At 52.1% G+C, this 17,504-nt stretch overlaps 1 protein-coding gene across 2 annotated transcripts in view; it reads left to right on the top strand.

Annotated features, from left to right (window-relative positions):
• The window catches only part of ASTN1 (astrotactin 1), a 58,229-nt gene extending 40,994 nt beyond the window's left edge, over positions 1–17,235 (top strand). The window contains exons 10-23 of one of the 2 annotated variants that reach the window (XM_050977584.1): positions 193–330; positions 637–787; positions 1,446–1,612; positions 2,443–2,637; positions 2,941–3,068; positions 6,121–6,225; positions 7,023–7,211; positions 9,595–9,863; positions 10,093–10,226; positions 10,593–10,744; positions 11,090–11,225; positions 11,342–11,442; positions 11,906–12,089; positions 16,475–17,235. In XM_050977584.1, coding sequence (XP_050833541.1) covers positions 193–330; positions 637–787; positions 1,446–1,612; positions 2,443–2,637; positions 2,941–3,068; positions 6,121–6,225; positions 7,023–7,211; positions 9,595–9,863; positions 10,093–10,226; positions 10,593–10,744; positions 11,090–11,225; positions 11,342–11,442; positions 11,906–12,089; positions 16,475–16,709 — 2,284 coding nt within the window. In that variant the 3' untranslated portion in view covers positions 16,710–17,235. Of the gene's footprint in view, positions 1–192; positions 331–636; positions 788–1,445; positions 1,613–2,442; positions 2,638–2,940; positions 3,069–6,120; positions 6,226–7,022; positions 7,212–9,594; positions 9,864–10,092; positions 10,227–10,592; positions 10,745–11,089; positions 11,226–11,341; positions 11,443–11,905; positions 15,798–16,474 lie in introns of those variants that run through there. The other variant, XM_050977583.1, reaches the window with a different exon arrangement.
• The last annotated feature ends 269 nt before the right edge of the window (positions 17,236–17,504 follow it).

The following is a 17,504-nucleotide window of genomic DNA, read 5'->3' as shown; positions in this document are numbered from 1 at the left end:
TTACATGCAATTTTTGAGAATCATTGGCTGTATTTGGAGGAGCCACCCCACTTTACCCTGCCCACACACCTTAGTTTGGGCTGGCATCCTTGCAGGATGAGCAGGGAGGCTCAAGGGCTTGGATTTGGGCAGAAACAACCTTCCAGGGTCAGCTTTTCCCTTTGTCCAAGCCTTTGCTGCTCTCCCTGGCAGGTTCACCTACACCTTGGGGGAGGGCATGTGGCTGCCCCTGAGCAAGAGCTTCGTCATCCCACCAGCTGAGCTGGCCATCAACCCCTCAGCCAAGTGCAAGACTGACATGACGGTGATGGAGGATGCAGTGGAGGTCAGGTAGGTGCCATGGCAGGGTGAGGGAGCTCAGGAGGGGCTTCAGCAAACAGAGCTGGCATCCCCATCCCACGTTTTGCAGGTGGAGATTAGTACAACCATGAACCTGGCCCTCTTTAGTCCTGCAAAGCCGAGCCTTTGGCAGTGTTCCTCCTCATCTCAGGAGCTCCTGCATCCTCCTAAAAGCTTGGCTGCCATCCAGTTCACCGTCAGCCTGAGCTCTGGAAAAGCCCATGCAGTAGCCACGGTCATGCATGCATCCACAGCATCTCATGGAAGCAGTGACACATCTCCTCTTCCTCCTCACAGGGAAGAGCTGATGACCTCGTCCTCCTTCGACAGCCTGGAGGTCCTGCTGGACTCCTTCGGCCCCGTTCGCGACTGCTCCCGGGACAACGGCGGCTGCAGCAAGAACTTCCGCTGCATCTCGGACCGCAAGCTGGACTCCACGGGCTGTGTGGTGTGTGACCCCAGGCACCTGCAGTCCCCCTTGGTGTCAGCAAGGAAGGGCAGGCCACAAAGGGAATCCTGCCTCCCTTACTGTCACTTCGGGGTGCACATTTTGAGGTTGATTTTGTAGCAGGAAGATGTTTTTGGGCTGGCAGCTCCTCTGTTGCTGGGTGCACACACACACACGAGGCAATAAGAGTCCATCTGTTGGTTCTGTGGGAGGCTCCAGATCACTCATGTGTGTGTCACCACCACAACTGCTCTGCCCCAAAACTGTGGGACTGGGGTGCACTGCTGCAGTGTCACCAGAGCTGGCCATTGGGGTGAAGAGGCTGTGAGAGTGGGGACAAAGTGGGTGTGGAAAGGGCAGTACGGCTTTGTCAGTCAGTGGAGCTGGGTTGCTGGAGAGTGGGGTTGATACCAGCACATTGCCTTGGTAAGGGATGGCCTGGGGGGCTCCCACCTATGGGGATACACTCCTGAGGGCTACAAAGTGGTGCAGGAGGAATCTCTGCAGCTGTGGATGGTGCTGCTGTCCTTCCTGCAGCCCCTGAGCACTGCTCAGGCAGCACTTCCTGGTGGAGAGCAATGCTGGAACCCTGCCCTCCACCTCAGCCCCACAGACAGATACCATCCCATGGGTTTTCACCTCCTACTTCCCCCACCAGTGCCCAACAGGACTGAGCCCCATGAAGGATGGCACGGGCTGCTACGACCGGCACGTGGGTGTGGACTGCTCCGACGGCTTCAACGGGGGCTGCGAGCAGCTGTGCCTGCAGCAGATGGTCCCCCTGCCCGAGGACCCCCTGCTCTACAACATCCTCATGTTCTGTGGGTGAGTGACTGTGGGAACCCAGAAAATTCCTCTGGCTGCCCTGGAGGCCTTGAGACCCTGACAGGGGGCTCGGAGACCTTGGCACAGAGCCCAAGACCCCTGGGCCTTTGATTTTGACCCATGGAAAAAACAATTGCCAACTTTTATATGAAGGATTACAAGTCAAGAAAGTTTAAGTAGAATGATAGTTAGTTTGTCACAGGGTGAAAAATAGATTTTTGAGGTTTTTAGAATGGGGGCTTGGTGTCCCAAGATGGAGGAATTTGGGCATGCCCTGTCCTTTTTCCTTCTTCTTCCTAGCCTCAATCTTCTGGATGATGTTGGTATTTTTAGATTGGTTTAGAGTAGAAACTCACTGTCTAACATAGGTGATAGGTATTGGGAAGTTACAGTAAATAAAGTACATGTAGTTTTTAGTATACAAAGCTAACACTGCCCCAAGGATGGGCAGTGTGCCTCAACCTGACCTGCCAGACAGACCTCAGCGGGTTGGAGAAAGAATAAGATAAGAAACAATAAACATTATAGATAAGAAACAATAAACAACCTTGAGAACAAGAATAGAGGAATTCTGACTCCTTCTTCGACTGCTGGGATAGGAAAAGAGACTTCCTCACACATCTTGGGGTCGCTCTGACCAGCAGAGATTCTGAGAAGTGACCCATCATCCCCTCCCTGGCCACAGGGACACCCCCAAAGTGCTGCTGTCCATTGCTGCTGCCACCCTGAGCTTGTAGGGTTGGGGTGGAGGGGGTCTCCTCTGTTCTTGTGTCTGTCCTTGGTGTTTGGGGGGGCTGCAGCTGACAGTGGGCCCTGTGCTGGCTTCCCAGGTGCATTGAGGACTACAAGCTGGGCGCAGATGGGCGCTCTTGCCAGCTGATCTCAGAGTCGTGCCCTGAGGCCGGGGACTGCGGCGAGCCCCGCGAGCTGCCCATGAACCAGACGCTCTTCGGGGAGCTCTTCTACGGCTACAACAACCACTCCAAGGAGGTGGCACCAGGGCAGGTGCTCAAAGGGACCTTCAGGTGAGTGCAGACCTGGGGAGGGGACCCCAGAAAGGTCAGACCTCAGCATCCCCTCCTCGAGGAAGGCGTGGAAGGAGCCTGGGGCTGGACTGTAGAAGACTGCCTGGTCCGTCCACGTCTGGCTTTGCTTTGCAGAAGATGGAGGGGCTGGTGGGGAGGGTGGGTCTAACGCTTTCCATCAAGAGTAGACATCTTTTTAATCTGTTTCTGAATGAAAGGAAAAGTACCAGGTATTTTTTTACTTGCTCGCAGTCATTTCTGCTGTCCTCCAACCTTGCTCTTCTCTCTGCAATTAACTTCCAGGCAGAACAACTTTGCCCGGGGCCTGGAGCAGCAGCTGCCGGATGGGCTGGTGGTGGCCACGGTGCCCTTGGAGAACCAGTGCCAAGAGGAGCTCTCTGACCCCACTCCCGACCCTGAGTTCCTCACTGGTGAGTGAGTCCAGCTGGATCCGTGTCTCTCCCACGGAGGCAGCTGCCAGCATGTCCAGCTCAGCACCCTAACCTCCCACAGGATATATCTACTGGGGGATATATCTAGTCTGGCTTTAGCACCCTGTGCTCAGCTGCACATCAAGGAAGCAGCAGCTGAGGTTGGTTCCCTTTTTTCAGTAAGAGAAAAGCATTAAAAATTAAGGAAAGGCAAAGGCTGTGAATTAATTGTGGAGTGTAAAAGCTCAAGCATCCATCAAATATATGGGGCATTTGCAAAAGGATTTTTCTTCTTTTTTTTTTTTTATTTGAAGGCAAAAAAGGTTTTCCTGTTACCCCGTTCACAGGGGTCCCATGATGAGGGAAGAGACGAGAAAGTTGACTCCATGTATCAGAAGGCTTGATTTATTATTATATGATATATAAGATATAAAAACTATACTAAAAGAATAGAGAGAAGGATTTCACTACAAAGCTATGCTAAGAATAGAATAGAATGTCAAAACAAGTCTTCTCAGACCGAGACCAGCTGGACAGGTGAACTGTGATAGGCTCTTAATTGCAAACAGTCTGACGGGGCCAATCACAGATTCCCCCCGTTGCATTCCACAGCAGCAGATAAGAATTGTTTACAGTTTGTTCCTGAGGCCTCTCAGCTCTCAGGAGGGGAAAATCCTAAGGAAAGGATTTTTCATAAAACATGTCGGTGACATTTTCCAACTACCTTTGATTTCTTTGCTGACACAGTGAAGCATTCAAAACCCAGTGCCACCAAATCAAAATCTTTTGGATTGCCATACCAGAGCATCATGGGCTGTGAGTGATAGGTTATCATGGCTTCCTAGACAGCCTTCAAGGATTTGCCTTTTTTCCAAGTTGCCAGTACTCATAAGTAGCCTTCTTTTCCTTGCTGTTTGTTGCTGTTTATCACTCAGGACTCCATTTTCTTCATGGTGGAAAAAAGCCATTTTTTATTCACATAACTCCTTTTTATACAGTTTTACAGACCTTGTGTGTGACTCCAATTGGTCAGTAGTTTTCTTGCCAATTACTTTTTTGGTAACAAGTTGTTATCCTGTATTGATTGGTCACTCAAACTCTCACTATATAGATGCAGGGACAGTTGTTTGTTAAAGATAGTTTTCATTTTTCTATCTAGTGGTGCAAAAACAGTTTCTACAGGTACAAGTAATTTTTTTACCCAGGAATAATTTGTTATGTTAATGAATTGTGCCCACCAGGATTGCTCTGACATGGGAACTTGCAAAGTACTAGCTTGACAAGGCCAGCCACTGATTCCAGAGCAGGCCTGATTTTATGAAGCCTTTCTCTATGATTTTTCTACTTTACTGCAACACTGTTGGCTGAAATGACCCTGACACTGAGGAGCTGCTAAGCACAGGATGTGGCCAGCAAGGTGCTTTTGTCTCAGAGGAGACCTTGTGCATTTCCTTTGTTTGGCAGAGCTTCCAGGAGGATTTTGGGAAGCCCCCATGGACTGTATCCAGGGTCTGGTGGATGCTGGTTTGCCTGACAGGATGTATGGCAATGAAGGTGCAGGCAGATTCAGCAGGGAGAAGGGTGCTGGTGGGTCTTGGGGGCTGAGCTTCCCCAAGAGAGCTGGATGGGTGGGTCATTCCTGCTTCCTTAGGGATGCTCAACCCTGCCTGGAGGTGCTGGAGGACACCTGCCTCCCAGTGGGGCTCTCCTGCCTGTGACATGGTTATGTGGATGTAAGGAAGGCACTGCCACCACAGCCTCAGCATCACAGCAGTGTCAGTGGGACTGGGATTTCACTGGCAATTATTCTGGGGAGGTAAAAGCCAATAAATGATGCTATTCATTTCCCACTCTCTGCTGGCTTTGTGGCTGATTTAGAGGGAGGAAAAAACGGGGGAAAAAGGAAAAGAACTAAAATATTCTCTGTCAGAAGCTTGGAAATCACTGTGAATACACGAGAGGCAGAGCTGCTGAGTAAGGAAGGGCTGGTTTTGCATAAACACTTTGCAGGGAAGAGCAAGGCTTTGAAGCTGTCGGCAGCAGCCAGCACTGAAGAGAGAGGTGCTGGAGGCAAAGGATCTTATCCTGCTTATACTCTGTCTTCAGGTCTTCTTACAGGGTGGGGGCTGCCCACTGTTATCCTCCTGAACTCCTGCTGGGTGCCTCTTAGCAGCAGAGTTTGCTGTGACGTGCTGGCTGTGTAGCACTGGAGCTGAGAGGGAGGAGGTGCCTGTCCCAGCATCCTGCTGTGGCACTCTGGGGGTGCTCTGGCCACCAAATTCAGAGCCATGAGCACCCTTCAGTTCCCTTGCTGGGGCTTTGTCTGAGGCTCAGTGGCCTCTCTGTCCCTCTGCTCATAGAAGCTGAGCTGCCTTGTGCCTTGGGCAGGAGTAAGTGGCTGCCCAGCCCAGGTCTCCATGAATTCCTGGCTTCTGTAACTCCCAGCTAAATGGCTGAAGAACAGGATGTCTTTGAAGGAGAAGGACAAACTCTGGGTCCTCTTCAGCCCCAGCATTGCCATAGTGTCCTGAGGGAACATTAGCATCAACAGGCAAGTGATTTCCCTGCCCATCTGCTGCCCACTCAGCTCAGTCCCAGCCGAAGGGGACCCAGGGTCTCTTGGCTGGTGGCACTTGGGCACGTGTGGCATGACGGTGACCGCTCCCAGGCCTGCTAACAGCTCATTAAAAAGCACAGCTCTCATTAGTGACATAATTAACACACCTGGGCATGCCTTGGGAGTGGGCACTGGGAAGGAAGCAGGAGGGGGGGTGCAGGAGGAGGCTCATTATCTTCCAGTGCAGAGTCCTGGATAGCAAAATTAAACAAGCCTACATGTTTTACTTCAAAGCCATCATTTTAATTGCTGGGCACTACCTGACCCTCAGCTCTGAATGCCTCCCTAGGGGCATGTGGTGTGTACAGAACCCTTTTCCCTGGTTTCTTTCCACCTTGCTGGATGTGTTGCCCAAGGCACGAAGGGCTAAGACCATCCCCAAGGTGAGGAATTGCTCAGAAGTGGCATTGAGTCCCTGTGTCCTTTCTCTGGCAGGGATGGTGAACTTCAGTGAGGTTTCTGGGTACCCCCTCCTGCAGCACTGGAAGGTGCAGTCTGTCATGTACCACGTCCGGCTCAACCAGATGACCATCTCCCAGGGTAAGTGTGCAGGGACATGGGGAATAAGGGGAGAAAGAATGGGAAGAGGTGACATTGCCTTCTGCTGGCAGGTGATTGTTGGAACCCAGGAAATTCCTCTGGCAGCCCTGGAGGACTTGAGACTCTGACAGGGGGCTTGGACATTTTGGCACAGAGCCCAAGAACCCTGTGCCTTTGATTTTGACCCATGGAGAAAATTACCAACCTTTGTATGGAGAATTACAAGTCAAGAAAGTTTAAGTAGAATAATAGTTAGTTTGTCACAGGGTGAAAAATAGATTTTTGAGGTTTTTAGAATGGGGGCTTGGTGTCCCAAGATGGAGGAATGTGGGCATGCCCTGTCCTTTTTCCTTCTTCTTCTTAGCCTCCATGTTCTGGGTCATGGTGGCATTTTTAGATTGGTTTAGAGTAGAAACTCACTGTCTAACATAGGTGATAGGTATTGGGAAGTTACAGTAAATAAAGTACACATAGTTTTTAGTATACAAAGCTAACACTGCCCCAAGGATGGGCAGTGTGCCTCAACCTGACCTGCCAGACAGACCTCAGTGGGTTGGAGAAAGAATGTTATAGATACGAAACAAACAACCTTGAGAATGAGAACAGAAGAATTCTGACTCCTTCTTCGACTGCCAGGCTGGGAAAAGAGACCTGCACACATCTCAGAGTCACTCTGACCAGCAGACATTCTGAGAGGTGATGGGCTCAAAGGCTGGCTGTCCATTGTGAGTGTGTAGGGGGTTAGCAAGGGCTTGGTGGACTCTGGGAACTGAGCATCTCCTCCATCTCCTTCCCAGCCTTCAGCAATGCACTCCACTCTCTGGATGGAGCCACCTCCCGTGGAGATTTTGTGGCGCTGCTGGACCAGTTTGGCAACCACTACATCCAAGAGGCAGTGTACGGCTTTGAGGAGTCCTGCTCCATCTGGTATCCCAACAGGCAGGTCCAGAGGCAGCTCTGGCTGGAGTATGAGGACATCAGCAAAGGTAGGAGCTTACCCTTTGGAAGGGTACTCATAGCCACCCCGTGGGAGTGGGAAGTGAGGTTTGCTTTTGGCATTTTGGAGGGTGCCCAGCCTGTGTCAGGACCACGTCATTGTCTCACACGCTGCTCTCACACCCTTTGAAGCCAGCCAAAGGATTCCCATGGATTGCAGAAGGCCAGGCCAAAAAGAAAGATCAATATCCACAGCCCCAGGGAAAGACAAGTGCACCGATGCCACCGAGCCATCCTGCCTCATTCTGGACTTAACTGTTGCCTTTAATCTTATTCTTTCCTTTCTTTTGTTTCTGCCATCTCTATTCTCTTCCACTTGCATCCTGCAGCCAGACTTTTCTCCCTCCAATGTGTTTCCTTCTCCTGGGGAGAATTCTTTTAATGCCAGGGAACCAGTTAGGAGCTGGGAGGTTCATCATGGTGCACAGGGCCTCTGGCACTGCTGCATCCCATCCAGTGCCCTGGCTGCAGTGAGCTGTGATGGATCCCCTGTGGAAGAGGTCGTGCCCACTTTGAATGGCAGCTTTACCAAAGCTGAGGCAGCCTAACTCCTGCCTGCTGCCATCTGTCCTCAGGTCTGTGGCACCTTTGTCTAGTGGAGAGTGTTCCTGCCCATGGCAGGAGGCTGGATCGAGATGGTCTTTATTGTCCCTCCCATTCCAAACTATTCTCAGATTCTGTGATTCTGTGATCTCTTTGCTGGCCTCAGCAAAGCTGCCTGTAGGCGTTTTCCTGCCCATGCTGGGGATGGTGGGTTGCAGCAACCAGGCTTGGGCAGCAAACAAGAGCCAGCTCCCAAGCCTGGGCATGGGGCATGCTGAGCAGAGCTGCTGCTTTTTAGATGACCTTGGTTTGCTGCTGCTGCCCAGGAATTCCCAGGTGCAGGCAGTGTGAGCTTGGAGCTCACAGGTGCCACAACGGACACATCATTTCCATCATGAAGCTTCATAATTCTCAGTATTGGCACCAGCCTCTGGTGCTTCTCTTGCTATGTCCCAGCCACAGAGACACTTATTATCTCCCCAGGGTGCTTGTGAGGGAAGGGCTTCTTTCAAAGCCTGAGTCTGGATCCTGTGGGGTCAGGGCTCCTGGAGCCTGGACTTCTTCACAAGCCCACCTGGGAAAGCACAGACCGGGTGCTGTTTGGCTGGAGGCTGTCTCCAGATGTAGCACCTCCTGATTGCAAGTACTTCTTTTTTTCTCCTGCAATTTCCTCCTCTTTGATTTTCGTGCTTGGAGGCTTTTCAGGTCTGGCAGCCTTTTTCCACCCACAGTATCACATTTAGGTTTCACTCTGGCACCTGCCACTTTCCTTCCTTTGCTTTTTGTTTGCAAACGTCAGGGGCTGGATATCGATTGAGAAATTGCAAGAGACAAATCATTCCCTGGCTCCTCTGCTTTTCCTCAGTGCCTGCTAAGCTGCAGTTCACAGCCAGCCTAGAGATCCATCTCCAGCTTCCTGGGGGAGCAGAGCAACACTTTTATCCCAGGTTTTGTTTGAACAGACTTGTTTTCTTTGCAGTAGTCTTTAGGATGGGCTAGTGCTGGCCCATTTCTCCACAAATCCTTGCTATAGGGAGATTTTCCTATTGAGTCAGGGATGTGGTCCATGGTGGTTCCCCACATACCAGGTCACCACTAATGATGGCGTGAGCCTGCCCTGGGGGTGAGGCTTTGCCTGCTCATCCTTCAGCTTCCTCCAACCCCACCAACCATCTTCAATGGTTGGTGGGGTTGGAGGAAGCTGAAGGATGGTCCCTCTAGGCCCCTCTTTCTTCTGTATAAATCCAGGGACATCCTTTGGCAGGGATTTTGTGTGAAAAGCACTGTTTCTCTTCATGGCAAGGCTTGCCTGGTGTGCTATCCAGGGCACAGCAGTGATGGGCAGATTTTACCTTTTTGACTTCTGTGCAAGGACTGTTCCTCTTGTGCCAAAATATTTCCTGCTATGTAGGGCCAGGAGGGCTTTTTCAGGAGAGTGGTTTGGCAGGGGTCTCTGTTGGGGAGTCAGAGTTAGGTGAAGGTGCCTAGGCAGGTCCTCCAGGAGTCCCCAGCCACGTGAAGGAGGCTCCCTCTCGTGGGGACCCACTGTAAGGCTGGACTGTCCCAGTCCAGCTGTAGGGATGGGGCTGGGGAAACTGAGGCACAGGGAGACCAGAGGACCTGCAGTCACAGAAGCCAGGGTGGGCTTTTAGTCCAGATTCCTCCTCTGAAGACCAGTAAGTATTTAATCCCTACAGAGCAAAAGGATACAGGGAGCTCTTCAGAAGCACTGCCTCTCTCCTGGGTGGAAGGCAGAGCTCTGGCCCCCTCATATTGCACTATCAAAGGCTTGGAGCCCACCCTGGTGTCACTTTTTCCCCCCTTCTGCAGGCAACTCCCCCTCGGATGAGTCAGAGGAGCGGGAGCGGGACCCCAAGGTGCTGACATTCCCCGAGTACATCGCAAGCCTCTCCGAGTCGGGCACCAAGCGCGTGGCAGCCGGCGTGCGGATGGAGTGCCAGAGCCGCGGACGCTGCCCCTCCTCCTGCCCGCTCTGCCACGTCTCCTCCAGCTCCGAGGTGCCAGCCGAGCCCATCCTGCTGGAGGTCACCAAAGCAGCCCCCCTCTACGAGCTGGTCACCAACAACCAGACCCAGCGGGTGAGGAGCTACGTGGGCAGGAGGGGTGGCAGGACTGCATTGTGGCTGTCTTTGGAGGCAGCTTGCCCAGATGGCATCATGTCCAGCCGTGGCAGCCCTTGCCCCTTGGCCAGCCCTGCTCTGCAGGGTGGATGGACTGTGCTGAACCCACCAGGGGATGGATGAACACAAGTGGTGGTGGGATGGGAGCTCACCTGCCTGGTGCTCAACCCCTTCTCTTGTCTCCCAGCTCCTGCAGGAGGCCACCATGAGCTTGCTGTGGTGCTCGGGCAGCGGGGATGTCATCGAGGACTGGTGCCGCTGTGACTCGAGTGCCTTCGGGGCCGATGGGCTGCCCACCTGTGCTCCTCTCCCACACCCAATGTAGGTGCCCAGCCTGGCTTTTTGGTGTGATGGGTCTGTGAAGAGGTGGTGATGGCCAGCAGTGCGGTGGCAGGAGGTGGTAGGGCTGTGTGTCTTTATGGGGCAGGTTTGCAAAATGATGGGTGACCTGGGAATCGAGAGTGCAGGGTTGCAGTGTCTTTTCTGAGTTCAGCTGAAGACTGTGGGGCTGGTCGTGGATCCATATTGATAAAGCAACCCTAGAGAATGAGTCCTTTGGACCAACATGCCCAGAAACTGGGGGAAAGGGAGGGGGAGTAATTTATCTCCTGAGGTTGCTGTCTCTTGTGAGTTAATGGCTTTGAATCCCTTTTGTTATGAGAAAGTAATGCAAAAACTGTCCCCCAGTCTGCGTCTCTCCACTGTACATGAGCCCAGCAGCACGCTGGTGGTACTGGAGTGGGGCCACTCGGAGCCCCCCATTGGGGTGCAGATTGTGGACTACCTCCTCCGTCAAGAGAAAGTCACCGACAGAATGGACCACTCCAAGGTGGAGACAGGTGAGTGGGGACTCCCCGGGTTCTCTAGGGAGAGTGGGATGGAGATGTTAGAAGAGAGCCTCAGTCTTTGTCTTTGCAAGGGGATGCCACAATAAAACAAACATCCTGTAGAAGAGAGAGCAGCCTTTCTCCTGCCCACCATGCTGCAGAAAGGGGCAGCTCCATACCATGGGGGTGAGGTTTTCTGGAAGAGCAGTGGGTCCAGCTTTACACCAACTTCATGCCTCAGCCTTGTTCCCCCTTGGCACTGGCAGTGTGGCAGCAGGCACAGGTTCTCCACACTGAGCCAGGGTCCCAGGGTCATCTGTGCCATCACCAGTGGCACATCCTCCCCTCTCTCCCTAGAGACAGTGCTGAGCTTTGTGGATGACATCATCTCTGGTGCCAAGTCCCCCTGTGCCATGCCAGCCCAAGTGCCTGACAGACTCTCCTCCACCATCTCCCTCATCATCCGCTGCCTGGAGCCTGACACCACCTACATGTGAGTGCCCTGTACCATGCCTGTGGCAGTGCTGACATCCTGATCCTGCTTGGTGCTGCCTGTATTTCCATGTGGCCTTGGGAACCCAGAGCTTTGTTTTCCCCCTTCTTGTCCAGGTTCACGCTCTGGGGAGTTGACAACACAGGAAGACGTTCCAGGTCAAGTGATGTGACGGTCAAGACGCCCTGCCCTGTAGTAGATGATGTGAAAGCTCAAGGTGAGATGGAGGGAGGTGCTGGACTGTGATGCTTGGGACAGAAACATGCTGGATGCCTCCTCCAGCATGTTCCTGTGCAGGTCTCGTGTCCTGGCTGTAACATCTCCTTCACCCACAGTGGCCCAGGAGCTGCCACATGGTGTGGAGGGCTGAGATGGGGGGCTGCAGGAGGCACAGTCCTCTCTGAAAACAAAAGTGAATAAATGGTGTTTCAATAACACCACCTGATGGCATCACCCATTTCTTTTCTTAATTAGACCAAACTGTGGGAAGCTAATTTGGACTGAGTCCAGGGAATGCCATCTAGTCTGTTGGGACCTTGTCCTGATGTGATGTAAATCATAACTCAGCAGACAAATCTTGGTTTTGGTCCTGGCTTCCCTAGAACTGAGCTTTAGCCATGGTGGGCTTTATTCATGCCTTTCCTTGCACCTCCCTGAACACCCCCTGTCCTTCTGCCCAGAAATAGCAGACAAGATCTACAACCTCTTCAATGGCTACACGAGTGGCAAGGAGCAGCAGACAGCCTACAACACCCTGCTGGACCTGGGCTCCCCCAGTCTCCACCGAGTCCTCTACCACTACAACCAGCACTACGAGAGCTTTGGGGAGTTCACCTGGCGCTGTGAGGATGAGCTGGGGCCCAGGTAGGCTCGAGAGCTGAGCTGGCTAAGCAGGTAGGCCTGCCCCCACCAGCAGGCTTGTCCCTCAGGGATAGTGGTCATCAGGAATGCATCTCTTCAGCAAATCTTGTGATATCGTGATGGATGATAGATCTCAGACTTTTGATCCACATCTGTGGTTGTGTGGGGGTGACACAAGTGTTTTTGGTGCCCAGGGAGTGCTGAGCTGCCACAGCAGGTTTTGGAGGAGGCTCAGACAGTGCTGAGCTCTTCCTGTCTAAAATAGTCTCTTTGTGCCTGAGTAAGCACCATTCTTCAGGCTTCTCCAGGTTGCTGAAGCCCCTCCAGCTGCCTGAGAATGTCCCAGGCTTGTGGAGATAGCCAGATGTTTCCTTCTCCCCATGTCCTTCAACATCTGCTTTAGGTGTGGTTTCCCAGTAATGTGGATATTTCTAGTCAGTTTAGCAGGCTGGGCTGAGAGATTGCGTGTGCTGCAGTGGTGTTTCATAGCATCTGGCCTCCAAACAACCAGAGCTGTGACCTCATCTGGAAATCAGGGTTGCTTTCAAATGTACATCAACAAGAGCTCCTGTGTATGCAATTCATGGCCTCTGCCTTACACTGTGCCCCACACCTTCCTCTTGCTGGTCTCACCACTGTCTGTCTTCCAGCCCTGCTTCTCCAGGTGATCACTTGTGTACTTCTAGCTGAGGATAGGAGATTCTCCTTGTACATTCTGTGTCCTCCAAACTTCTTCTAGGCAGTCAGAGAGACTCAGCAAGTAGCTTGTGCCTTGTGTGTATCTAGCACTTAGTGCATTGGACTTGTCTCCTGGCACAGCTTTGGTGGGAAACTCTGAGGCCATCCACGCCCTGGAGTAGAGGTGGGGTCTCTTCTCTTTTCCCTTTTCCCATTTATGTACTGAGAAATGTGAACTCTTTGAGGCATAACCTCAAAGCTCAGTAGCAGCATTGCAGCACATGGGGTCTTTTTAGGGCAGAGGCTCCCAGCAGCTCCTCTGCCCAGGGTTGCCTCATTCCCCCGACACCCAGTGGGATCAGCAGGCTTGGACTTTAGTCTCACCTTTGTCTTGATCCCAGCTGTGGTGATGCTGCTGTCTCCATTTCCAGATGTGAAATCCAGCCCCAGTTTGCACAGACCATCTGACATCTGTTGTGGTGATTTGCATGAGGAGCACATAAAATTCCTTACGTGACAGACTGGAGTCGTCACAGAGCCGCTGCCATCACTGAGGCTGAGTGCTGCCACTGCTGCTCTCTGCCCCAGCGAGCACCAGCCAGAACACAGGGTGGAAGCTGCCTCCTCGAGCCCCACGAGGCAGAGGCATTGCCACAGAGCAGCCAAAAATGCCACTGAATTACCCAAATGATACCATTTTCTGTGTGAATCTACGAGCCAGAGGGTTAATTGCACCCTCTGGAAATGCTGGAGTGATCAGGGTAGGATGACGCAAGTCGCTGATGAAGTGTTTGCAGCTCGCGCTCCTTGGAAAGAGGCACTGAGGCAGCTGCAGCGGGCTCTGGTGATGACAAATCTTGGAAAGCAGACCTCCTGTTTGATCGTCTGCGAGGGCGAAGCACCCAGACTGGTGGTGACAGGACAAATCACTTGCAGATGACATTATTTAGCCAGCAGACAGTGTTTGTTTGACTGTTGCTGATGCTCCTTTGAAGTCGTGGATGCGGACCCACGCGACTGACTCTACCATGTCCCTCCTCCTCCACACATCCAGGACACCTCCTACTCTGTTCATTTGTGGCACACTCAGCTCCCTTCTTGGCAGTGCTGGCTGCTGGACTGAAGAAGCATAACTTGTTGTGAGTGCACAGATAACTTGTCTGAGGCTGCGAAAGCAAGCCGTTCCCTCACGGTCCAAGAAGGGCTGCAGAGAGTCCTGATCTTTGCATAATGGAGAAAAAAGCAAGCTGTAAGTGGAAGTTGGATTTGAAGCAAAACCTAGTGAAGTCTGGTGGTGCCTATGGGCTTTGAGCCAAAATCTGTGGGATAATGTCAGGCATTCCTGTGAGGGTACGTGTAATGCTGGAGGAGGACAGGCACTCGTGGCACCTTGCTTAGGTGTCAGGTGCAGAGACTGAGACACGTGAGAGCTTGGCCATGGCCGGCCAGCTTGGGTGGCTGTCTCCAGAGCCAACACCATGTTAACCACCTTTTCCTCTCTGGCATGCCCTGGATAGGAGCTCTGGAGTGGCACTTGTCCTGTGGCTGCAGAGCTGGACAACCTTTCAGTGGCTCCAGATTGGGCCCTTGGAGCTGCAGTCACATCCAAGGTTTTCTCTCCAGGAAAGCCAAGATTGGCTCTGACTGGACTTGGGGTAAATTAATTCCTTGTCAAGCAGCTCCCCCATGGTATGCCTGGCCTGGAGGGAGGTGTGGAGAGGCAGCAGATGTTCCTTCTTGGTTGGTACACATATCCTGGAGTTGTCACACCAGCCCACCCTGCTTATCCTAAGTAAGAATGTCCAGTAAGAATGGGTTTTTTTTCCTTCAGAATCATGATTTGTGACTGCTGCCTGTTCTGGGCTGAGCAGATGCTGAGTTAAAGCTACTGAGGGGCTGTATCTTCTTTTCCCTGACTATTCTAACCTACCAACTGATCTTGTAGCTGGGTAGGAAATTTATCCCAGCTCATCAGACACTTAAACTTTGGTCTGGTCTTCCAGGCACATGAGATACCTTCAAAATGCTTCATTTTAATCCATTGCCTCCACAGTGGCCACATTCCCTGGAGATCACCCAAAGTGTAAGAAAAATTTAAAATGAACACAATGTGTTTTATCTGTACAAACTGATTTTCTTGATAAAAACATTAGAAGTACAATTTTAAGAAGGACAAATTTGGAAAGAACACAGCTTAGATCATGTTTGGCCATGATCCTCTGTGCTCTTCCAATATCTCAGCCAATACAAGAGGCTGGTGATTTAGCACTTCCTCACTACCAGGACAAGCCTGCACTGAGGCTATGATGCCCTGGGTGTGCTGTATGTCTGTTGCAGAAGATGGATTCATCCTGGACCTCCTCTGCCTCTGTCACCTGACCTTCTCTCAAGGCTTCCTTGGCTGGGTTGTGGCTCTTTACAAGCTGCTGCTGCAGTGATTTGCCTTTTCTCACCTTGTTCTCCACAATGGGAAGGTGCAAAATGCACATGCAAAGAAACAGGGCGCTCTGCCACTTCCACTGCTCTCTCAGAGCTTTTTGGATGGGTTTGATGTATGCCCCAGTGTATTATCCCTTCTGGTTTGCACAGTGTCCTGTAGGACACATTTCCTAAGCTGTTACTAAATATTGTGAATCATGTAGCAAGAGTGTCATTCACTGTACTTATGTCTTGTGACATTGCAGCCCGTGTGGATCATAATTTTTATCTCACCTTCAACCTTCCATACAGACCCTCACAAGCCAGACAGGACATTCTGGTTTGGATTTTTTTTTCCTTAAATCTCCCTCCTTCTCAATGGTATCCTGGCTTGCTGCTCACAATACTGCATGCTTTTCTGGCACTGGAGAGGTTGAGGATGCCTCATTCCTGGAAATGTTCAAGGCTAGGTTGGGACTTGGAGCAATCTGGTCAAGTGGAAGATGTCCCTGCCATGGGGTAGGGGAGTGGAACAAAATGATCTTTAAGGTCTCTTCCAACCACACCATTCTGTGATTCCTACACCAAGCCATGGATGACCAGCATAGCTCCTGAATATGTGCCACAGACACTTAATGGAGAGGACACACATGGTGGCACTGTTCAGGGCTGGCCATATATGTAATGCCTGACACTTCTTAGCCTTTATCCCCACTGCCTACACTGCTATTGGCTCTGTTTCCTATCCTGTGATATTTGGGGCCCAGTAACTGCACTGGCAACTGGTGGTGCCACTTGAGTCCTTGGTGGTGTCCACCCCAGGGGGTGCTGGGGTTTTCACAGCTACACCTGTGACTGTCTCCTTAATAAACTCTCAGCAAACCTGGCCTTGTTGTGTGAGTGGTACAGGGTGGAAGAAGAGGGGATAGGATGGGGAAGTGTGAGTCCCAAAATCAGTGAAGCAGGTCCAGCACTGCCGTGGAGACATGGGTATCTCTTCCCTGGGTAGGGGCTGTTCTCACGTGGATTTAGCTTGCAGTGTTGCCTTGGGAATGGTGTGTCCCCACAGCCCAGCCATCCCTCCTTGTCCTGGCAGCTCCTCGCAGCTGTTCTTGCATTATCTCTTCTCCCTCAAGGAGCTCCCGTGGTGTCCTTAACTGTCTTTACTTTTCTCTCCTCATACATTCCTCCCGCTCTCCCCACCATCCTCTCTGTGGTGTCTCCATCACCCCTGCCACCCCTCGCTGTCCATCTTCCCCCCTGGCATCTCCCCTTGCCCGCCCTCGCTGCAGGAAGGCTGGCCTCATCCTCTCGCAGCTGGGGGACCTCAGCAGCTGGTGCAATGGCCTCCTGCAGGAGCCCAAGATCAGCCTCCAGCGCTCCTCCCTCAAGTACCTCGCCTGCCGCTACAGCGAGATCAAGCCCTATGGGCTCGACTGGTCGGAGCTCAGCCGCGACCTCAGGAAGACGTGCGAGGAGCAGACGCTGAGTGTCCTTTACAATGACTATGGTGACAAGGACTACTGAGGGTTCTGGGCACCTGCTCTCAGGCTGGCCTTTCCATGGGCGTTTCTGAGGGTTTTACACATGGACCCATGGAGGGGGAGGGTGTCACTGATGTTTCTGGAGGCGAGAATTTAGACTGGGGAGCAAAACTGGCTGCTCTGTGCAGGACTGACTCAGTATTAGTTTCTTCTTCAACTTGGCCAAAAGCCTTTCTAGTTAGAAGTCTTGTGGGACCCAGTTTTCTTGGTTTTGTTTTATTCATTTTGCCAAGAGGTTCCTCAGCATTGGTGGAGAGGGCAGGCTGGGAGGGCACAGCCCTCTTCTCCTGCCCCATCCCTGCCCTGGCTGTGGGGACTGTCTTCAAAGGTGGGTGACACCAGTCACATGGGAGAAACATGATGACACAGCCAGGATGGGAGAGCAGGTGATGTAGGCAAAAATGGAGGCAGGGCATGCAGGTCAGGTTGAGATGCTTATGGTTATGGCTGAGCTGATCAGCCACGGGGTGGCCAGCAGGGTTGGGATGGGGTTTTTTGCAATTGTAAAGCATGAGGTCAGGGTGAGACCTGAGAGAGCAATGGTGCTGTTGATGGGCAGAGCTGGTGTGGTGTCATCAGCTGGGGCGAAGAGGCGGGGGCATTGTGACCCCCATCTCCTCAGGTTCTTCTGCCATTGTCAAAACCCATAGGTGCTCCAAGATGCAGAGTCCTCCAGAAAAAAAGCAGCTTGGCCTCAGGGCCAGTAGTCAGCTGGACATCATGAGCTTTCTTCTTGAGGGACCACATTCCTTGGAAGTCAATCTTAAAATCCTTTCTA

Source organism: Serinus canaria, chromosome 8 (assembly GCF_022539315.1).
Source record: "Serinus canaria isolate serCan28SL12 chromosome 8, serCan2020, whole genome shotgun sequence".
In the NCBI taxonomy this organism is placed as follows: domain Eukaryota; kingdom Metazoa; phylum Chordata; class Aves; order Passeriformes; family Fringillidae; genus Serinus; species Serinus canaria.
The sequence above is the reverse complement of the archived record's forward strand: the minus strand, read 5'-3'. Positions and strand labels throughout refer to the sequence as shown.